Source organism: Toxoplasma gondii, chromosome V, assembly GCF_000006565.2.
Source record: "Toxoplasma gondii ME49 chromosome V, whole genome shotgun sequence".
In the NCBI taxonomy this organism is placed as follows: Eukaryota; Apicomplexa; class Conoidasida; order Eucoccidiorida; family Sarcocystidae; genus Toxoplasma; species Toxoplasma gondii.
The window spans coordinates 2,491,790-2,514,088 of record NC_031472.1 but is presented as its reverse complement, the minus strand read 5'-3'; the positions used below and the strand labels follow the sequence as shown (position 1 = coordinate 2,514,088).

Genomic DNA, 22,299 nt, shown 5'->3' with positions numbered 1-22,299 from the left:
GTTGCCGTACCGTTTTTGTGGCAGAGAGAGACCGGAGGAAAGACAGAAAACGAATCGATGTGTCTCGTCTCCGCGAAAAAGTCTCCAGGTTTGCCGAAGCGAAGAGACTAGAGGTGGAGGAGCAGCTGTGATCTCGCTGGTACGAGCAGAGGCCTATCCTCGTTCCTCGACATGTGTTCACCTTCCCTTTCGCTCTTCTTTGTTTCCTGCTTTGATTGTTCATGCTCCCTCTTCTCTTTCGCCCGTTTTCCTCCCGCTTCCTTGTCGCTTTTTTCCTTCAACACCAAGGCTGGAACGAGATGTCGCGGAAGGCAGCCTGGAGGGCGGAAAAAAGTGGGGACAGGAAGGGGAAAGAGGTTGCTTGGGATGCCGAAGAAGACAAAGTCGAGTGGGAGGAAGTGTAGGCGAGCTGAAAAGCTGCAGGGAAGGATCCGAGAGGAAGCAGGAGAGGATTCTTCCCCGAGAGGGGCCGGGGAATGCAACTTTCGAGAACATGTGCACGTTTTCGGCTAAACTGCTTAGTTTTCGCTCGGGTGGTTAGTGAGAATTCGAAAGTGTAGTTGACAAGGAACGTGAAGAGACCGAGAAGGTCGGAGAGAAAGCGGAGCAGGAGCGAGCGAATGCAAGCCCAGAAGAAAATACGCGTCCCTGAAAGAGCTACCAGTCGGAGAGGGACACGAGAAAGAATGGACGAGGAGAGATCTGGAGAAGAGAGAACAGAAGAAAAACAAGCAGAGTTCCGTCGACGAAAGACACACACACACAGAGAAAGAGAAGACTTTGGCCGAAAGATGTCCTTTTTGAATCGAAGTTCACGGTCGCTTGTCTTGTTACCCCGCTTCTCCTGCCTCAAACCCAAGGTCTTCTCTATACGGTGTCGAGTGTGGCCAGTCGTCTTCGCAGGAGGATCCCGAGAAGAGTCGCACTCGTCCCTCGTTAGTCTCGAAGGAACTCTTCTTGTTCTCTTCCCTGGCATCTGTGTCTCAGCTAGCAGGAACTTGAAAACCCAGGAACAGGCACCTTCTCGCTGTCGCCCGCCACGCGCACCAGAGAGGGTCCGCGTCCGCGGCGTCGAGAAGGCGCAAGAGCCGAGGATTTTCCAGCCCCTGCATGCGCGGGAAGTCTCCGAGGATGGACAGGACCGGCAGGGAAATAGAGGAGAAGAAATCACGCTAAAGGGAAATACAGACTGAGGGGAACTCGTCGACTTCTCGCCGTCCAGTTCTCACGCGTCTCCAACAAGCGAAGGTGGGAGATTCGGGTGTATGTACACAGACTCGCTGGACACTCGGGGTTCGCAGTTGTCGACTGCCGTGTTCGAAATCGCCGCGATTTCTGTCCCAGTCTCTTTTTTGGCACCCCTTGTCTTTTTCTGCATCGCTCGCTCTCGTTTCTTCTCGACTTTCTTCTTCTCAAGTCTGGGAAGGAATCTGCGGTGTCCAGCAGCGGCCCCGACGCATGTGCAAGAGGTGCCTGCACGCCCTGTCCCTCGTCTGTCTGTCTCTGCCTTTATCCCCTTGAGTTTCCTTCTTAGATCTTCGGCTCTTCTTTCCTCGACCAAGACTCTTGACCGCACCCCCTGTCGACCATCCAGGTGTATAGACACCTCGTTCTCGCGCTGTGTCTCTTGGCTGCGGGCCGTTCCTCGTTCCTCCGACCTGTCTCGTCGTCTCTTTGTCGTTTCTGGATTCTTCTCCTGATCCACAGTCGCTTCTCTTTCGTCTTCCTTCTTCTGTTGTCCCGCGCCGCTTGAGATCTGCTTCGCGCGCTTCGCTGTGCAGAACGGATTTCCGCTGGTGGCCCTCCGCGACGGGGCACTTTCCGCTTCGGCGGAGAGGAAAGCGAAGCGTTTTCGCTCTCTCTCGCGAATCAAATTTTATCTGGCGGAGAAGGGAGACGTCAATTCCTCAGAAGACAGAGGTGGCAGCTGTGTTTCCTGTCTGTGTCTCCGTGTCTTCTCATTCTCTTCCTTCTCGTATCTCTCCAACGCCTCTCGCCGTCTTCTGGCTTTTCGCCGACTCTTGTTTCGCTCTTTCTTTTCCCTCCCTCCTTTCCTTCAACATTTTGTCGCGTGGTCGCCGCGTTTCCGTGTGGTTTCTTCTCTCCTCTCGAAGACAATGTATCCGTACGCCGCTCCTTATGGCTCCTCCTCTCTTCTCCCTGCGCCGTCTGGGCAGCCTGCCGGCATCCCTCCCGTGACTCCAGCGGTACCCGGTCAGTTTTTCTTCACCTATCGCTTCTTCACACACCAGCGCTGCATGCATCCTTTCACGCAAAAGGCTTCGAGTCTGCCGTGCGGTTCCCTCCGCCAACTGTCAACCTGGAAGCGAAGGAACTCCACCTTGTCTGTGCCCATCGCGTTCAGAGTCGTTCGCCGAGGACGAACACCACCAGATGTTCTCCAGTACCCTTTGCTCCTCTGTTCTCAAACGGCCTGTGGGGCCGCGTGGCGAGCACTGGCTTGTTTCTGTCTCTCTTTCCAGTTCTTGTTGTCTCTGTCTGTCTGTTTCTGTGCACCCCTGAAAAAGTGTGAAGGTGCGACGGAACCTATCGGCTTCGAATCGAAAAGGCGTTCTGCGATGCTATCGAAACCTCAATGAGAAACTAGAAAGTCCATTCTTTTCTTCTCCAGTCTCTGCATGCGTCCTCTTTCTCTTCTCTGTTTCCAACTGCATGACGGGAGAACAGCCGTCTGCTTCCGCAGCGAACTGCAGGCTGCGCTTCACGTCTCTTCTCTCGTGGCATTTTTGCGGCGTCCGATGTAGCCTCGCTCGCGCCTGGCGAGAGTGGCTGTTTTCCGGGACTCAGTTTCAATCATTTCTGCTTGCTTGCACTTCTCTCTTCAGGAGGAGTCGTTTCTAACGCTCCCAGATTCTACGGCGCTCCAGCGGCGCCGCCTGCGGCTCTGCCGCACCGCCTTGGTGTCTCCGCGGGAACACCGGCGGTCGTCGCGGCGCCTGGACCCCCAGCGACGACCGCCGTGGGCGCCGTCGACGCGGAGGTGAGGCAAACGCGACAGACTTGAGCAGACGAGACAGACGGAGGGGGGAGGTGAAGAGCAGAAAGAAGCATGTGAAGGGAGAGGTGTGTCGAGGAGGAGAAGACAGACTGGAGAGGAGAGAAATTCAAGGGCGACACACGAGCGCGACAGAGAGGAAACAGAACAGGAGACGAGGTTGGCGACTGTTTCTCTGTCTCTCTTCCTCGAGGGACTTGTGTCTCTTCCGTTTGCAGGCACAGCCGTGTGTATCTCGATTGTGGGAGGTCAGGCGTTTCGTATCTCGTGGTTTCATTCGATTGTTCAGGAAGACAGCGGCGACACCTGGGCAGTCAACAGGTGCCACCTGCACACGAAGCCTCAACTTCACTGCAAGTTCTGTCGAAAATATAAAAGTACGTTGACCCACATACTCGACACTCTCTTCGGTCTCTCTTTTTATCTCTTTGTTTTCTCTCCTTTCTCTCTTCTCTGTTGGCCTCGCTTTCCTCTCTTCTCAAATTACTTCTCGTTTGTCGCCCTCCGCGCTGTTTTATCTTTCTTCTCTCGTCGTTTTTCCGGTTCTCTCCTCTGTCGCCGCACTGAGGTACGGCTTCTCTGCTTGTGGCTTTCGTTGTTTTCTTCTTTTTTCCGGGAGGTGTTTTCTTTCCTCGTGTCCAAGGTTGCTGTCTTCGGGTCCCCGTTTTCTGCCCTTTTATTCTCCTTTCTTCTTACACATTTTCTCTGTTTCAGTCTCCCTATTTTTTTCCGTGTTCCGCTCGTCGGGTCTCTATGTTCCGCCGCGGTATTCTGTATTTTTCGTCCTTCTTCTTGCTGAGGGAGAACGCCCGGTTGTCTGTCCGCCTGCGGACTCGACGGTCTCTTCAGGTCTCGGCTTCGAGAAGCTTGTCGGTCCACTGCTTTTTCGGCAGCTTGCGTCTTTTCTTCTTCCTCTTCAGGTTTTGCGCAGCAACTGGGAATTCTTCAGAAGCGCGAGCTGAAGCAGCAAGAAGATGACGACGGCATGAAACGGAATATGGTGGAGATGACGGACAGCACCACCTACAACGTCAACGCTCTCCTCAGATGTAGGTCTCTCTGCACATTTTTGCGTGTTTAATTCTCTCTCCGTCTTCCGGTTCTTCTGCTCTCCTTTTGTGGTATTTCTGGCCAGTTCTTTTGTTGCATTCTTTCGTGCTTTTTCCGAGGTGTCTGTTCCCTTTCCGTTTTTTCCGTATTTTTTTTCTCTCCCCCCCAGTTCTGCGTTCTCTTTCGTTATGCTTCTTCTCGTGTTTCCTCAGTTGCCAACTCTTTTCTCACCTTTTCTAGGGCGGCTTTCTCTGTTCTCTGCATTTTCGTGTTCTCTTTCACCGTCCCACGGCCATCGTGCTGCGTGCATTGTGTAGTTTTTTACTCGTTTGAAGTTGCTGTTCCCCTAGTACGTTCGGAACGGATCCCAGATGCCCATCACACTTGATTGGGCTGGGCTTCCTCACAGCGGTGTCTTCTGTGGGGAACAATTTCTCTTCTCCTCTCTCGTGGCGTCTCTGTTGCTGACAAGGAAAGACCTTCGCACTTTACACACAACGTGCAGTTCACCAATACATGTTTCCAGACACCCGCGCGCGAGTCCGCGCTGGAGACATGTTTCTCCCTTGACTTTCTTTTTCTTCTGTATTGGGTTCTTCTCCTTCGCCTGTGGCGGGTTCCGATCTCCCTGAGCAAGTGTTGATTTGCTGGCGCTCAACAGTTAGGTAGAGAAGGTCTTCTCTCTTCTCAGGACTTCAGAGTCTGTGAGATCGGCCTTTTCCTCCTCTTTCTTCGTGTCTCTGTCGACGCGCACGAGCCATTGCTCCGAGGCTGCATTGTGCACATAACAGAAAAGACGATTCGTCGATAGTGCGTTTGAACGTTCGCTTGAGAAGACGGAGGGGAAATGCCAAACACGTTTAATTGCAGACGTTTTTAAGGAAAATTCCGCTACAAGCATTCAAATCACTGTAGGACTACAGTACCTGTAAAGGCTGCGACGTTCGCTTGTCTCGCAACAACACTGGGCGCGATACCGGAATGCATCTGCTACAAGCAAACAGTATATACACTGTAAGTTCAGGTGTACATATACCCCAGGCAAACATGAAGGAATATATCATGTGCATGGAATACGACCACGAAAAACTCTCCTGTCTCTCCCCTTCTGTAGATGCAGGAGGTTTTTTGTTCCCTTTCTTCTCTTTTTGTGCGTTTCCTCAGCAAACATCTTGTCCTCCGAGTATTTCAAGTCTCTCCACGAACTCAAAACTGTTCCCGAAGTTGTCGACGAGATCACGCAGTACGCACAACATGCGGAGCCCTACTGCTCTGGCTCTTCTCGCGCGCCGTCGACTCTCTTCTGCTGTCTCTACAAGCTTTTCACGATGAAGCTAACAACTAAACAGGTAACATTCTCTCAAAGGCAATCTTCTTCAATTCACTCTAACTTCTCTTCTCTCTCTTCTCTCTCTCCTCCCGTCTCTTCTATCTCTCTTCCTCTCTCTTCTCTCTTCTATGTCTTTTCTTACTTGTCTGCTTTCTGGATTGTCTCCTTTTTCTCTGCATCTTTCTCTGTGGTTTTCTCTCTGTCGGTTTCCCGTGCTTCGCGCGGCTTTCGTAGAAGGATTTCTCCCTCTGCCTTTTGCTTTTTGGCTGTCGATTTCCGTGTCTGCGTCCTCCTCTCCACGTCTCTGTGTGGCGCCTCTTCTGCGCCTTTCTGTTGGTCGCTTGCTCTCCCTGTCTCTTTTGTTCTGGGGGTTTCGTTCCAGGTGGACAGAGGGTGCCTCGGAGCATCGATTTAGCAAAACAGCGTCTCTTCAGAGTAGAAAGACTCGCCCTGCCCGTCTACATTTCAAATCCAGAAGCCTGCGGTCTTCAGTGCGACCCACAGGGAGGAGACTGCAAAGTCATCGTCAGCGCAATGGGTGTCGAATCTCACATTTTCTACAGTAGAGGGTGGCTCAAATATCCATGCACTGAAGAACCTCAACATGCTGGTGACTCTCCGTGCGACTGTCTTTTCAGCTGGAGCAACTGCTGGACTATTCGGACTCTCCCTACGTCCGCTGTACAGGCTTCCTCTATTTGCGCTATGTCCATCCTCCGGAGAAGGTAAGGGAAAAGAGTTCTGCAAGAGAGGAGGTTTCTCCTCGCGGTCGCTTTTTTCTTTCGCCGTATGAAAAGAGAGGGGAAGGAAGCGGATTCTGAGACATGTATTCCTCCCGACTTCGCGGCATTGCGAGAAATACGAAGGTCGACAGAGGGAGAGAGAGAGATAGAAGCGATTCGAGACTCGAGTAGGTAGAGGAAAAAGCAAGTAGGGAAGTGAGACGTCCAGTCTTCGGCCTTCGCTTCAGGGCTGCGACTTCGTTTGTTATTTTCGCACTTCTTTTCAGCTGTGGAAGTGGTACGAACAATACTTCCTTGACGATGAAGTATTTGCTGCCAGTTCAGACACGAAGAGGACGACGACGATGGGTGAGCAGAAGTTCGTTCGTGTTTCTCCTGTTTCGCCTTCCCTCTTTTTCTTCCGACAGAGTTCGTGTGTCTCTCTGAAAGTCTCTTCAGGGTCCTCTTGACTGCTGTCTCAGAGAAAAGAGTGGGCGCATGTGCGGGAGCTTCCTGCCTCGTCCTCTCTCCTTTCTTTTGCCCTCCTTTCTTTTGCCCTCTCTGTTTCTCTACCCCTGTCTCGCGTCGTTTGTGGGTGTTTCTCTCCTTTCTCCTCATCTTTCTCAATCTCTCTTTCTTCCTCTTTCTTCTTTCTTCCTCTACCTCTTTCTCTCTTGTCCGCTCTCCGTTTTTCTTCCGCGGTTCTCGTTTTCTGCTCCCTTCCTTGTTTTTGTGGGAAAAGAGGTGGCTGCGAAAAGCGTTGCAAGCACATTGGAACGTGGACCTGGTATAAAAGGATCTTCGGCATCGAGTCGAGAAGACCGACCCGTGGTATAGACTTCCTAGCAAGGAATCGTGAATACTAAAGCATTCGCTTCCTGCGTAGGTCTCGGCTGCCGGTTCTCTCCACTGTGCACGCAATCGAGTTGAGCTGAGACTTTGTCCTCTCTCAGGCGAGTACGTCGAGTCGCTGATCATGGAAGACAAGTACTTCAACACGGTGCTTCCTCGCCTTCCTGTGAAAGTGAAGAATTTGTACGGAACGCAGTTAATGGCGATGGATGAGCACAGAAGAAGAAAAGCGAAAAACACGGCAGACATCGACCGCTTCGTCGCAGGCGCCTCTGTTCTCGCCTGCTCCAAGTAAGTCTTTACACATTGAAAATGGTGATTGCCCGGTTTCCTTCCATTTTTCTTCCTGTTTTCCCCCTATTTTTCCCCTTTTTTCCGATTTTTTTCCCCTTTCCCCCCCCCGCCCCACTTTTGCCGACTTTTTTCCATATCGCTCTGTTCAGCCTGCGCTTCGTCTGTCTCCAGGTCTTTCGTCTGTCAGCCGTTTACCGTTTTCTGTGTTTATCTGTGCATCCTGTGTCTCCCAATTTACTTTGTCTGTTGACTGCCATCTCACCGGTCTTCCTGCGTCTGTGTCCTCGAGATTCTGTCTTCTCTACCACGCATTGCCGCTCTTTACCCCGCTTCTTCATCTTCATCGTCTCTCTCTGTGGATCCTCGATTATCGTCTATTTCTCTTGCTCCCCTTGCCTTCTGTCCTCCATCTCTCTAGCTACCCTAATGCTCTCCGTGCATCTTCTGTCATTCGGATCGCCCTCGTTCTTTTCGTGTATCCTCTGATTCGTCCCTTCGCATTTTTAGCGCACTGTTGCCCCGTGTCTCTGTCTTTAGCTCTTTCTGTCTTCTCTCTGCATTTATCCTGCGTCGACGTTTCTTGTCTCCGCGTCTCTTGGAAGGAGCAGACTTTCATATCACATCTTTTCCTGCAGACTCTGTTGTGCCTCTCCTCACTTGGGAAGTGATTTCTACGACTTCCACAGAAATGCAGGGAAATCTGCATGCCTTCCGTTGTGGTGCGTGTCGCGACGCATGCGAAGACGGCGGCTGAGGAAGCTCTCGCAGAGAGCATTCCTCGATGCTTGCTCAGGGGTCTGTCCTGTGTGTCTTGTGTTTCGCTCGCACTCCGTGGAAGATTTTCAGTCTCGACTGACGGGAAGTTTTTTTGCAGATGAGGGGTGAGCCGCGTCCTTCTCTGTTCTTAGCGCTTTGTTGTCACATCTGACCTTTTTTCAGACGTGCGTCTTCTCTGAGTGGCGTCGCCTTCTTGACTTCGTTTCACGTTGCCTCGGAAGCATCGCGCCTCAGAGAGTTTTTTCTCTGTTCCCCGCCAGCGAGATGTCTGTGTCTAGGTGCTTTTTCGTCGTCGGTACCTCGTGTCTCCTCTCTGTGCGGCTATCCTCTCTCTCTCTCTGCGCACTCCCGCCGGTCGCTTCCGCAGAGAAGGCCACCGCATTTTCTTTTTTTTCTTTTTCCTTGCTGCACCTTTGTTCGTCGCCGGCGCGTCTCTTTCGCGTTTGTGTTGCAGAGGGGACTGGTTGGAAGGAGAAATCATATCGGTCGATCTGGAGAGTCGCCCCGCGGGAGTGTGGGTGCTCGTCGAGGACGGGAACGAGGAGTTAATTGATCTCGGCTTGGTCATTCTGCTCCGGAAGGAGAAGAAGGAGAAGAAGCGCAAGAAAGATGGACGCGAAGAGCGCCCCGGGGAAAGCGAGGGCGACCGGCGCCGAAGAACGAGGTCCGCCAGCGCAAGTCGGGAGAGACAACGCAAACAAGACAGAAAAGCGTCTCCGCACAGGAGACACGGAAACACTCGGTCTGAGCGAGGAGAGAGACACAAGAGAAGGCAAGTTGAATCACGGGGAGAGCGGAGACTCGTTTCTCCACAACTCGTACTGAAAAACGAGGTTTTTGTGGTTGTCGTGGTCTAAGACTTCTCCTAGAGGCAAACGAAAAGCGAGCTGCGTTCGCTCCAGCGCGTCTTTGCACAGCATTTTCGTGGAGACTTGATCTGTCTCTCTCAGGCCCAGTTCCAAGAGTAAATATTTTTCAATCTACAAAACGTCTAGGTTTCTTCCTCATCGAGTTGTCAGGGGAAAACGCGCGTTTCCGTTTGGAAGCAGCACGTGTGAAACCCTTCACACAGTGAACATTCAATTTTCACGCTTGAAACTCGGAGAAAAAACTGAGAGATTCAGGCAACTTGCTGAAGCTGTGTTTCTCATGAGCGTTTCAGCAGTCGCCTCCTGCTTCGTGTTCTTTTGCTTTTGTGTGTTGTGTGTCTTTCTTCCTTCTCGCCTGCTGTTTCTTTATCTTTCTGTCTGGTCGTGACTTCCTTCTCTGCCTTCTTCTCCACCCATTTTGCTGTTCCGCTCTTTCCCTCCACTTTCTTCTGTATCTGTCGTTTTTTTGATTCTTCTCCTTTCCACGGGCTGTTTCCAGAAGTCGAAGCAGAAGTGGCTGCCGCAGCGACAGTCGGAGCGCGAGCAGCAGCCGGAGTCGGGGCACCAGTCCGCATGCAAAGACTCAGCACGACCTTCTGAAGGAATTCAGAAGAAAAGAAAGAGAAAAAGCGCTGGCAACTGGAAAGGTGCGCTCATCCCTCGGTGCACGCAGGCCTCAGCTTCCCCTCAAACTTCCTCAACTTTCAACACTTCACATTTTCGTCGAATTCCGACTACCTGCATCCACACCAGTACAACTCTCTATGCACATGCAACTCTTCACGCATATATATATATATATATATATATGCATATATGTGTAGCTGTATGTAGATGCATGTGCAGATAGTTTATATATATATATATATATATATGCGTGTGTAGTTATATGCATATTTGGGGTGTTTCCGAGGGGGATCGACTAGGAGGGGATCAGAGAAGCCTCGAGTATTTTTTGTTTCAGAGTCGAGAGAGCACAAGCGTACTTCTGTTTTCTTGGCTGGAGAGAAAGACAGGAGCTGAACCCGCAGGTGTACATCCGTCGCTGAAATGCGTTCCACTTGTTTGCTTTTCAGCTCTCGAAGGTGTTCCCTCAACTTGCTCGCATGTTTGTGCATCGAAGCGACGTTGTCAAAGGCCTTTCTTCGATCTGCGCGTGAAAATGCAGAGTTCAGCGGTTCGCGCTGTGTACGCTCGAGATCGTGTGTTAAAATGGTGTATTGAGTCGGTATCCCTTTCGCTGTTAGACACACTTCTGAAGTGTCTCGTGCAGCTCCGCAAAGCAACCTGTAGTTAGAGAAGTATCGCAACAGAGTGGGGACAAGCTGTAGGAAACTTCTGCCTTTCTCTGCAGGACTACGCGAGAAGACCTACTTCGTACAAGTCGTCTTTGTCGTCGCGGCTGAACAATCCCTCTCAGTCTTCACGCTCGCATCGCGGATCCTCGAGGAAAACAGACAGGTAGAGTTCTTCCAAGGGACGTTTTGTGAACTTCTGGCCATCCGCACCACAGCAAACAGAGCGAAGTTATCTGCCCTCGTGCGCTATGCAGACATTAGAAAATGTGGAGTTCACAAAACCCAGTAAAAGAAACCATTTCAAATCCATAAACCATATGTCCCTGCATATATATATGTATAACTCTACGTATGTACTGTGTAGCTCAAAATTAATCATATATATATATATATATACATATATATACACACAATTATTTTCTACGTGTATATACGTATTTATGTGTATATATATATATATATATGTATTTATGTAAAGTGTCTTGCTCAGATTAGATCACGAATTGTATACCTCATGAGTATTCAGAAGTACATATGCATGACTTGTCTGTGTGGAGTTTGTGCTTGCGGAGTTGTGTCGACCCATGCACATGCATGAACGTTGGATGAACTGAGAGTTTCGCCCCTTTCGTTTTTTGATGTAACCTACACATTTCTACATCACTGAACATGCGCCAGTCTTCTGAAAAAGTACTGCGACGTTCACGTTCGTAGGAGCTCGTGCACAGAGTCCTCTTTCTGGGCTGTGTGGCTCTTTTCTGCCTTCCTCCTTTGGACATCCTTGTGGACTTGACGTTCCCAAGTCAGGCGCACCTGTCTCGAGCTCTGAAAACGGGCAAGTGTGGAGATGCCTGTGGATTCTGAGCTTCGCTTTCGACGTCTCAGATCTCCTTCACATGGGCGAAGCGGGAACAAGCAGCCCAAGCAAGGAAGTGACCGCGACTCCAGAAGTGCGCCTGTTTCTTCGTCTTTGAACGAACCTTCGAGTACCACTCCGAAAGAACCCTCTCACGAACACTTAAAGAAAATGCAACAGCTGATGGAGAGGTGAGCACGGGATTGTCAAATTGAAGAACCATCGACGTCAGAAGTCCTGAGATGCTAAGACGGACTGCACTAATGGACAACACAGACAAGCACGATTTCACGCCGGCAGTTGTGTATTTCGCATCGAGGAAGACTCCCGTTTTCCAGAAGGGTGGGAAAACGCGACGCGTCGAGCCGCTGCCGTGTCCGGCTTATATGCGGAGGCACGAGGTCCAGCAGACTGTGGTCGAAGTGTCTCCGAGCGCAGTCTGTCTTTTCGGATTCGCAGAAATATTGCGATGACGAGGTGCAGTGCTGCTGTGTTCGCGAACCATGGTTGAGACGGCACTTCTGTGGAGATTCGGCCAGCACTCCCACGCCGCGTTGTTTGCTCTGAAGAGAACTTTATTCGGGGGCGAATTTCGTTTGACCGCGTCTTTCAGTCACGCATGCAAATGTCTCTAGTTAGTCGAGTGCTTTTCAACAAGTCCCTTTGTTTCTTTTTCGGTACCCAGCTGAAGCGTTCACACGAGCCGCCTGGTGCGGAGCGTCATGTCGCTCTTCGTGGCGTGTGTTGAATATGAAAAAACGATGAAGGTGTCGACATGTTTCGCTCTCGTGCGTGTTACGTCTTGTTTTTTCTCTTCGCAGGTACAGCCGAAGCAGTGCCGAGGCGACAAGTGACAACCCGCGAACGCAGGACGGGGAACTTCCGACAGTCATGCGACTTGGAGGAGGCGGGCGTTGAGTTTCGTCTGTCTTCATTTGCGAAAAGAAGCGGGAGTTACTCGATCCGTTTGCTTCTTCGAGGTCTTCGTGAACTCCAAGTCACGCCTGCTGAAAAAGCTCTTCAGCTGCGCCTCGAAAGAGAGCGGAAAAACTGCGGTTTCCTCTTTGATTTTCGTTCACCAAAGCAAATGAAGAGGGAGTTTTTTGACAAAGAGCGAGAGAAAGACGAGACAGCGGGAGGGAGGTTGAGAGGAAAGTCGCATCTTTGGGTCGAGTCTCGAGCCTCCAAACTGTCGGTGTGTGTTGAGTTCCACATTTTCATTTCTCGCGTATATCCTGAGCTGGGCTTTTCGCCCGCTTTCACCTGTCCTGGAGCACTGGATACGTTTCAAGGTGTTTCACTGTGAACTCGGCACACGCTACGTCTTTCAGGTTCGCACCATTCTGGCGGAAGAAAAGGACTAGAGGCGTTGCTTTGAGATGCAGACGGACGTATGGAGGACAACGACTAGCGGTGCTGTTCTGGGATGCAGAAAACCGTAAAATGAAGGACGTGTCTGTTCAGTGGCCGACCTACCTTCTGTCTTTTTAGCAGCGGAAAGTGGCACTGAAGGACATAGAGGACGCGCTTCCTCAGGGACTTGGTAATTCGAAGTAAAAATCACGCATGCACAGAGCGCGGAGACTTGCTGTGATGGCGCCAGGAAAGGTGTCTTGCAGATTGGAGTGTCTCATAGAATTCTTCTATTCTTACAGATGTTTTGCTCAAAGTGTGAAAACGACGCGTCTTACAACGATTGTTCCTCTGGGTGACAGAGAATTTTTTGGCTTCCAAGGACGACATACAGTGCCAGTCGGGCGACGGCTCCTGCAGGACTGAAAACGTACTTGTTTTCCCGCAGTCGCCATCTGAAGAGCACTTTTCGGTTTAAATTCAGTTGGCTGGTCTGTCTGACACTCACGTAGCGCGTGCGACTTCAACTGCTTCCAGAACCGGACCTGAAAAAAGCCTCTTTCAAAACGTTACTTCCTAATAAAAATAGAATCTTTCGTCAGGCGACATCTCCTACCTGCAGCAGTGTCGCGCGCAGCCTTTCCTTGCTCTTAGATTACAAGATCTGTGTATTCGAAAAAGACTCGAAACACACCCGGCAGCCCTTGGGTACGAAGAAATTGCCATTTATCGTCCGTGCGAACGCGCGGGCAACCAGATCACAAGGGTCACAGCTAACGCAGGTGTATTCCAGGTGGATTTCGTGGAAGACATGAACTGAAAACACCGTCCGTGTGTTGAGCATGCCGTTTTCCGCGTGAAGACATTTGGTTTTTTTCGGGACGACAGTCAGCATCCGGTAAAAGCGTTTTTTCTTCGGTTACTGGTTACCCACTGTGTGCCTTTTGTCGGCGTCGGATCTCGATTGTGTTGTGGCGCATCTACAGTCTTTCCCCCTGGCGTGAGAGTGTCATTTCTCCACGACTGAATCCTGTTGGCGAAGTGACCGAAGTACGTTTCATGGGCATCTAGTTGGTGGAAGCTCAGAGGCATCAAGCCTGAAATCGGGCGGTACAAGAATTCAAACCTGACACAAATGAATCGGTTCGTTAGATACGGGGGGGATGACTTCTCTGTCCTCACACCTAGTACGACTGCACTGATTAAAAAAGGCCAGTGTGACAGTTGTTTATTGCATCTCAACGTCGAAGTGTGGTCTCTCTGTTCTAAGTGTGTCTAGGTGCCGAGTTTTTCGAAGGTTGTGGCGACCTGCTTGTGTGGAAAGCGTCTCTCCGGACACCTGTTGTCGGCTGCACTGAGCCTGTAGGCTTTGTTCTTATCCTACACGCTCCTTAGCTTAGTCAGTGTTGCTGTGTTGTCAGAATCTTTTCTGGATTTCACAGCACACTTCCTCTGCGGCAAGCCCTGTTTTGTCTTGAGGAACACTCTTGATGCAGACCACTAAGAAGAACGTGGAAAGCTTCGTACTCCAATAATTTCGGGTATCAAAATAGCTTTCAGACATACTTAGAAGCACCTTTTTGTGCACTTGCTAGCGTTCAACTTTTATTAAGGAGAGATGTACCAGCAGAATGGGGATCTAGGATGTTACCTGCTACAACGGCCTAGCCATATAGGCACCTAATCAACTGAAAATTTCAGTACCTGTGGGAAGAGGAATGACAGTTGTCACAGCTGAGAGTACGTTCGTGTATCGACTTCCAGACGGAAAGGCCGAAGGATTCTAGAAGAACCTTCGACACTGTGCGTAACATCCCCCGAGGTCGTGTTGTGTGTCGCCTTTCTCCTCCCCAGCTGTGAACGACGACCGAAGGGCGACATCCTTTATTACGGAGAGTACGCAAAAAGAAGCCGCACAAAGTGTCTGCTCTGCTCTCGGTCGCTCACACGTTGTTGTTGCGTGGTACAGACTTGTGGAGTTCCAGTCCAGCCTCCACGTGAAGAAGTCGATAGGTTGCGGCAACACAACTCACCGGAAAGAACAGATTCCCATTTTCGAGTCCTCTCGCGTGATTCCTGCACTCGCCGCAGTGTCACACTGAACATGATTGCTAAACTTTTCGCCACTGTTGTTTCACGTAAGGCACTACTGAGAGTTTTCTGTCTTTGCGCGATTCGTTTCACTGCCTCGTTTCTCGCCGCTGCCTTCCTCGCTTTTCTGATCTTTCTGTTCCGACTGTCTTTTGTTTGCTAGTTCCTCTTCCTGAGGGATCCCTTGAGATCCGTCTGTCTCGACTCTCGTCTCTGCGGCTCGCACAAACGAACCACGACGAACAGCCACGTTTCGACTGCAGGAGTGGGGGTGGTTTTTCCCCGAGTAAAACACCTGTTTCCAGCGGTGCTTTCGTCTGCCAAGTTGAGGACGAGTTCCCAGGTCTTTCGGATTCTGTCTCAGCAAGTTTTCGCGGAACTTCCTTGCGCGTTCGTCCGCGACTTGGTCTGCGTCGTGCGTTTGCTGTCGTCGCTCCGAAAAGGCAGCCCCGCTGCTCGTTTCTGCATGTCGCTCTTTTTCCACATCCCCGGTCGCTGGCGCTGGCGCGTTTTCCTCGCGAACCTTTCGCCTGGTCCTTCTCGGGTCGATTGGACCCGCAATTCTGCAAGTTTCGTCCTTTATGCGACTACAGATCGTCGCGACAACAGCGCTTTTCTTGGGTCGAGTCCAGGTGTTCGCCGTCCCGTTCGCCGGTGCACCACTCGCCTCTCGGCCTATTGTGCCTCGCGCGCAGAGTCACTTTTTTGTGTGTGCATCTCCCGAGTCGAAGATTTTCCGCCGAAAGAACTCGGAAAACGGCCCACATTCGCGAATCTTCACAGCCAGCGAAGTCGCACTCGTCGAGCGGCGCTCCGGTGTCGGTACACCCGCCAAAAGGCCGTCCTTGTCACGAGGTCACCATGAGGATTTCTCTGAAGAAGCGCAATGGGAAGTTCATCGACGCGTTCGAGCTTCCCGAGGACTGCACAGTGGAAGAATTCAAGCAACTCTTCTACCAAAAGTGTACGTTTCTGCTGAAGTGGCAAAACTCTCCACTTGCCACGAGAAACAGAGCGGCGGTCTGCGCGGTTCTGCCGGGTTCCCGGCTTCGCCTCAGACAAAAACGGGCAAAAGTGCCTGCTGTTCTCGTTCCGGCTTCCTTGCTGAACTGCAATCTCGTGTACACCCTAATGAGAGGACTTTCCAGAACGGCCTAGACGATAACTTGTCATTTGTAAAATCGAGTCCGGCTGAAAAGAGGGTCCCAACTTCTGCGACACCCCGCCCGTCGGGTCGTTCCGTCGCCCCCTCTGTGGATGTTTTTCACGCTGCCCTTTCCCTTTTCAATTCTGAAGCATACTCCTCTTTGCCTGTGACGCTGGCATACCAGATCCCCTGCAGTTCGCAGCTCGTAGACAGGATCAACTTCAGTAGATGATCTCGTGCAGGCAGTTCCAACTCGACAGAACCGTTTAGAACCGTTTCTGAAAAGTGTGCAGATGATCGAAGTTAACTTTTCCCTCGCATGCTACGCTGAAGCCACCTACGTGGGTTTCAAGGGAAGAGATGCTCGGTTGAAGAGCAGTGTGCTGGAAAGAAACAGAGGGTGCCTTCCGACGTTCATGCGGTGTAAAAAAGGATATGTTTATCCTGATTTTACTTCTATGATGATGCATGACCCAGGGTCCAGTTCGGTGCACAGAAGGAAGCGCATCGCGGAAAACGTCTCTGCTTATTTTGGTCTCCAGTGCCTTTCCTGTATGCGAACGCCCTCTCAGCTGTTTCATCTTCCTTCCGGTTGCATCATTTCCCTTCCGCCGTGCAGTCCGCACTCTGCTCCCGCCTGATTCTGACCCAAAAAGTCTGTACTGTGTCTAGCCACTCTCTCTGATGCTTTGAGTCTCTCCCGAGTGTGGAAAAACGCAGAATATTGAAGCAGGTTCGTTCGTGCTCGTGATGCCGGCGTGTCTGCACGGAAGATGGGGTAGCTGCTTTGTGAAACTCTAGCTCATTGGGGATTCGGAAATCGTTTCCCCAAGAACGGACGGGACGTCCAGCTCCAGCTGTTCTTTGGTGGTCCTGAGTGCCCTGCGTACGCAAGGAAAAACAAGAGTAACTTTATGCAAACGCAACGGTCCCCGTGACCCTGCAAGGCGTATCCTCCGGCGACCCCGGTGCCCGTAATCGACCGACGCGTCTCAATTCTTTTTCTCTCTGCAGTTCACTACTACCCAGAGAGACAGTGGTGGACTGTCGATACAGCAAAGGGGATTCCAGTAAAGGCCGATGGTCCTCTGGAGGCGTACGGTGTCAAGGACGGCACCACTCTCGTCTTCAAAGATCTAGGTAGGTTCCGGAGAATCGCGACTGCGTCCAAAGTTTCCAGGAAGCTCGCTTGTCGTGTGGACTCGTGTTGATGGATAACACTTACATCAGCCCTTCAAATAATCTCTCTTCAGAAGCTCCGGCTTGGTGTCGCGGAACCCACACGAGTGTGAAGCTCAAGGGGAGGTTCACAAAAACGTAGAAAAAATACATTCATATATACGGTTTGCGTCGTCTGTGCATATTTCAGATGTAGAGTATGAGAGGCAAGTTTCGCTTTTCTCTGTTTCCTGTGGAGATCTGGTGACCTTTCTGTAATTTTCTGCATTTGCCTGAGTCAAGTGTAGCTTGGGTCGCCTGCTTTTGTCACCGTCCGCCGTCTACTTCCGCCTCAAAAAGTCGCGTAAATTCGACGCAAGGGCGAGGGAGCCTCTGGAAGTGACTTCTAGATTCGGAAAGCTTGTAGAAAGTTTCCAGTTCAGTGGATGCATCTTTGGTGCTACGAACGCTCTTGAACCGCCGATATTCCCGCGTGTCTGCAGTGTCTAGACATCTGCTTGTGAGAGGAAATGGTTGCGGATGTTCTGTGCAAACGCACAAGGTGTTTCTGCAAGTCTGAACGCGAGAGCGAGAGGAATGACGAGTGTGTCCCTGCATCCGGCCCTTTCTCTTTCGACGTTTCTTTTCGAGGGCGAGGACGTTTTTATCGCGTGGTTTGAGGCGTGGTTTCGTGGCCTCTTGCATGCAGGAGTCCAGATTTCCTGGCGACTTGTCTTTGTGCTCGAGTACCTGGGACCTCTCTTGATTTTCCCTCTCTTCTACTGCTGCTCTGCCTTGATCTATGGCGTCAACGACCCTCCGGAGAAAAGTCTGGTGCAGAAGTACGTCCTCTCGCGCGGTGGACAGACACTCGCCGCAGAGTTCTTCAAGAGGGAAGATTCCATGCGGCGCGGTGCGGCAACAGTCTGCTTTTGGGTCGTGCCTGCGTCCATGTTCAGCTGTTCGAGTCTCCTCTGGAGCGAACGGTGGAGACTTGTGGAGCGTCTCTGTTCGTCTGCTGACATCCAGAAGGGCTCAGTCGCGTCTGACGTCGTTTCCTTGGAGTCCTTTAGACACTTCGGTAGTAGATCTGCGACTCCACCCATGGAGTTGATCTTTGGCTAGGTTCCCGAATATCGCTTTCGAGACTTGCCTGTTCAGACTGTCTACACATGCGTTCATTCCGCTCCACCGTGCTGCCTCTTCTGGTGTGTCAGCAGAGAGTAGTCAAGGTGATGAGTCCCGGAGAAACGCAACCAGCTAAATAGCACGCGTCGCTGTCACAAAGATAGTCAGGACAACAGAGCCTAGTTACATGATACTCATTGTGGAAATAGAGTCAAATGAAGAGAAGAGTACAAAAGTCGCTGCAAGTAAGAAACTGGGTTATCAGAGGACTCCAGCTTCAGAGCCACACACAAGCCTTCCGAGGGTGGAAATCGCTGTTGCCTGCGCGCGCACAGCTTGTCCCTCGTTCCTTGGTTCCTCGGGTTTCTGTCCGCGAATCGTAGAAACCCCCGTTCACAAGCAGTAACAGACGCTCTCGCTTCAGGTGTTATCTGGTCGTGTTGCTTGCCCGGAGTACGCAAGCAAGAGGAAAGGTTGACCGCTCGCGCGTGAGGTCGCCGAGTCTGCGCCCACCCTCGGCTTTGCATTCTGATGATCAACTGGGTCGGCTTATGTTCGGGTTCTCTGTGCCTCAGAGTCGCCTTCTGGCTGACGATGTTCCACTTCATGAAGCGGGAGCTGGAGACGCTCTTCGTCCACAGATTCAGCAGCAGCACGATGCCGATTGTGAATGTTCCCATCAACTGTGGGCACTACTGGATTCTCTTTGGTGTCTTCGTTGGATATTTTCTCTTCCACCCGAAATACCAGCCGATGTGGCGAGACGACCAGCCTCTCGTCATCTACAGCCTCGCGGCAACCATGGTGGTAAGAACGCGAAGCCACTCTTTCCGATTCGACTTTTCTCGTGTGGGAGAGCCCTCTAGTTACACACGTCCCATTGCAGGTTGAGTGGATGCAGCGGGATGTGGCGTAAGAGCTTCTCGGAACCATTTACCATATTATATCTGCATTTCGTCGAAACGCGCCCGTCGCTGGTAGAGACGGGTTTTGGGGGGGTTTGGAAAATCGAGTTCTCGTCTCATGTTTCCTTCATGTTTCTTGTTACACCAGCGTCGAAAGCTGTGTGCATGTGTCAGAGAACGGTGAACGACTCTCCTGTGCTGGGACTCAGTCCCGTGTGACTGGTGAATCGCGAGGCTCGGACCTTTTCCTGATTTGACAGAAAGGCGAGAATCGTGGAAGGGACAGTGGGAAGCAACGCGTTCTGTGTTGCGTGCTTCGTGTGCAATGTGTCGCGATGCTTAAAAAACCTTTGTCGAGAAGTTTTTTCTATCCAGTGTCTTCTGTTGAGCCTAGGAACTGTGACAGAAGGAAAGGTGCAGACATGGGGAGTTTCCTGTGTTGACTGCGCGCGAGCTGCGAAGGGAGTAGACGCGTTAGATTTTGGACCTAATACAGCTGAGGATGTTCGTCCCTGCGAAAGTTTCTTTTTGAAGAAATGAACTGGACCTTTGGAAGGAAGAATGCAGACATAACAGAAACCAGTTCGTCTGCGAACGGATCGACGTCTGTTTTTCTCTCGGCCTTTCCTCGCAGATCTTTGAGTTGCTGAACTTCAAGACACACTTGATTCTCCGGAGTCTCAGGGCGCGCGGCACGCGACAGAGGGGGGTCCCGTCAGGCTGGGGTTTTGACCTCGTCAGCTGCGCAAACTACTTCTGGGAAACGCTCTCTTGGGTCACTTTCTCCGTCCTCGTGTCTTGTCTCACCTGTAAGATTGTTTCTTCCGTGATGAACAGTGTCTCCACACAAAGGGACGGCGATTCCGAGATGTAGATCTTTGATGGAAGCAGCGGAGGTCGTCTTGTATTAGGATACTCGATAGGATGTCATTTACGTGATGCAGACAGCAAGCAAGTCTCCGATGGGGTGTAGTCGAGGCTCACATGGAGTTGAAACGGCGAGAAACGCACTCCTCGGGTGTGAGTGTGAGGCAGTACTGGGAGTCGTCTTCAGCGTATTGTGCGGTGTTGAGAGTGATCCGAGGAAAGGGCGCTTGTACGAAGACGAACCCGATCGAGTATGATACGTATTTTACATCCGCGGTTAACATATGAGGATAAAAGACACCTTACGCGCAGAAGTGGTACCTACAAGATTGACAGATTCGCTTCCAAGGGTGTGCGGAATGCGTTTTCCAGCATGGATCTTCACAGTCGTTGGATTCCTCAAGATGACTGAGTGGGCGATGAAGAAGCAACGCAACTATCGATCCGAGTTCAAGGACTATCCCAGGTGGGTGTCTCACATGGTGTATGTACACCCCAAACTGTAATAAATTTAAATACGTGTTTATGCGTAACGTTAGAACAGCATGAAATGCCCGCTTCTCTATCTGTAGCCATATTTCTTGCAAAATTCGAAAGTAAAGTCGTTTTTCTGTGTGCTGGAGCTATATCCTGATTATTTCATACTTTATTTTCAAACTTTCAGCCTCCACGACCACGAGTCGAGCCCGTCGTTGTAGTGCTCGGTGTCCGTGCTCTGTGGCGTCCGTCGATGCAGATTGGAAAACCGTTTCCAATTTTCGCAAGTGTGTTCCTTAATGACAAGAGGACGTTTTGGCGAATTTTATTTCTTTCCACCCATACGCTAAAAAAGACAAATGTATCTTCTATCGTGACGACAGTTTTCTTGAATTGGGGGCAGCGGCATGAGAGTGAAATCCAACCGAAACGCGAGGGCTCTATGTGCGGCAGCGACGGGATGATTTGTTCCCGTCGTGCAATTCCGTTGTGTTTCTTTCTCTGCAGGAATCGCCGCGCAATCATTCCGTTTATTCTCTGAGCCTTCAACTGTATGATCGACGAGCTCCCTTGACTGACGTACTTTTTCCTCTTCGCTGCCCTTTCTCATTCTCGTGACTTTGGGCTCGCTGCCCGTAGCTTTTTTTTGCAGAAGAGACAGACACCTTCGGATTCTCTGTGGGAGGTCGGGGCGTCAGGTTCTGCCGTTCGATCAAACCACTGAAGCACATAAAATATCGTTTCCTGCAGCTGCGCAGTTCCATACTGGATCAGAGAACAGGCCCGAGGATGCTGGTTCCTAGAAATGGGTCATCATAGAGTTGTTGTGGATGAAAAAAGACAAAAACCTTGCGTGTTTTTTAAGGCTAGGTTCCGGCTCCGTGGCCATTCTCAAAGGCGATTAAAACCGAGGTTTTGCCGTGTTTGGTCGCGCAGTGTGTTCTAGCTTCTACTCTCTGTAGAGCGACAAATCGATCCCAGCGTAGTCTCTCGATGTTTGCTTTTTTCTACTCGGGTGAGGTGATATCACCGCTGGAATCCACAAGCAGCCTCTCGCCTTTTCTTCTGCACAAGAAAATGGTTTAAAACTTCCCTCTGCTCTTCGCGTGTGCGCCGAGAACCACCGGGCCTGTGTTCCGAGAAACGTCTTGCGTGAGCAAGGGCCCCCGCTATGTGGAAACAAAGCGGCTGAGAAAGGAGTCTATGTTTGCTCGGCGACACTGCTAAATTGTGTACCTACGTTCTGCATGAGCACATTTCGTGTTCTCATGGATGGTCTTCCTCTGAGGGATGACCCTTTTTTCGGCGAAGAGTTCCCTGCTCGCCATCCGGACTCCAGTGTACAGCAGGGCTTTGGTCGATCTTTTTCAGGGAGCTGAGCTCAGTTTTTCTTAAAAAGACAAAGCCGCCGCATCCGCTGTACTGAGACTGATTTCTGTTTGTTGCTCCATTGTTTTTGTCGCTCGCGTATATCCCCGTCTAACTCCTGACTCTCAACCGTGGTTCTCGCTGTAGTCTGTTCTGTGGGCGGCCGCTGCTCTTGTGCAAGTGGAGCGTGTGCAAACACTTTCTGCCTGAACGTAAGTCTCGTTACTTTTTTCAAGAAAATGGAGTTGCGAACACGGTGAACGCACGATTGCTCTGCTGGAAAACTCAGGCTGTCGTGGCTTCCTATCTTCACTGCCCTCACGAGACGAAATTACTCGAAAACATTTCATCGAACCAGAGGAATGTCTCGGTAGTCGTCTCGCGTAGGAAACTGCTTTTTTGTCGGTCAGAAAACTGCACAGCAAGAACTTCAACACATGAACAAGGGAACTGTCTGCCGGCAAAAAACACAGCTGAAGCAGCTTGCACTCGATGGGTGTGACTTGGTCTGGGCGGCACGGAGTTACATATCCAGTGTTTAGGAGGTCGAACATAATGAAGCTTAGTCTTTTACGGTGCTACGTTTATGCAGATTCATTGCGAATGCTGAAAGAAAACGACCTGCAGCCACGAAAGCGTGCATGTAGCCACGGTGGACTGTGTGCCCAGGAATTGCGCTGGTGAGTAAACGACTCTCTTCATTTGAATGATTTTTGTTACAAAAAAGAGAGCCGCAGTGTG

At 51.0% G+C, this 22,299-nt stretch overlaps 2 protein-coding genes across 2 annotated transcripts; both read left to right on the top strand.

The window, feature by feature from the left end:
• Positions 1 to 2,117: 2,117 nt before the first annotated feature.
• Positions 2,118 to 12,796, top strand: TGME49_285230 (PRP38 family protein; the record flags this gene model as incomplete). The annotated part of the gene is made up of 13 exons (XM_002369140.1): positions 2,118 to 2,214; positions 2,847 to 3,001; positions 3,306 to 3,393; positions 3,937 to 4,065; positions 5,231 to 5,415; positions 6,035 to 6,121; positions 6,406 to 6,487; positions 7,072 to 7,261; positions 8,496 to 8,813; positions 9,410 to 9,557; positions 10,265 to 10,371; positions 11,094 to 11,255; positions 11,886 to 12,796. 13 exons carry the CDS (start codon positions 2,118 to 2,120, stop codon positions 11,980 to 11,982), a joined length of 1,845 nt encoding a protein of 614 aa, XP_002369181.1. The 3' UTR covers positions 11,983 to 12,796.
• A 2,053-nt stretch (positions 12,797 to 14,849) lies between these two features.
• Positions 14,850 to 21,791, top strand: TGME49_285240 (3-oxo-5-alpha-steroid 4-dehydrogenase). The gene is made up of 6 exons (XM_002369141.1): positions 14,850 to 15,472; positions 16,670 to 16,795; positions 18,517 to 18,748; positions 19,481 to 19,655; positions 20,086 to 20,179; positions 20,698 to 21,791. The coding sequence occupies exons 1-6, from the start codon at positions 15,090 to 15,092 to the stop codon at positions 20,729 to 20,731; spliced, it is 1,044 nt and encodes a 347-aa protein (XP_002369182.1). The 5' UTR covers positions 14,850 to 15,089; the 3' UTR covers positions 20,732 to 21,791.
• The last annotated feature ends 508 nt before the right edge of the window (positions 21,792 to 22,299 follow it).

Excerpts from the sequence above, each read along its gene's own strand:
- TGME49_285240 (XM_002369141.1), top strand. The coding sequence starts at position 15,090 with ATGCGACTACAGATCGTCGCGACAACAGCGCTTTTCTTGGGTCGAGTC. Across the intron at positions 15,473-16,669 it reads GCAACTCTTCTACCAAAAGT|TTCACTACTACCCAGAGAGA; the intron begins GTACGTTTCTGC and ends TTCTCTCTGCAG. Across the intron at positions 16,796-18,516 it reads TCTCGTCTTCAAAGATCTAG|AGTCGCCTTCTGGCTGACGA; the intron begins GTAGGTTCCGGA and ends TCTGTGCCTCAG.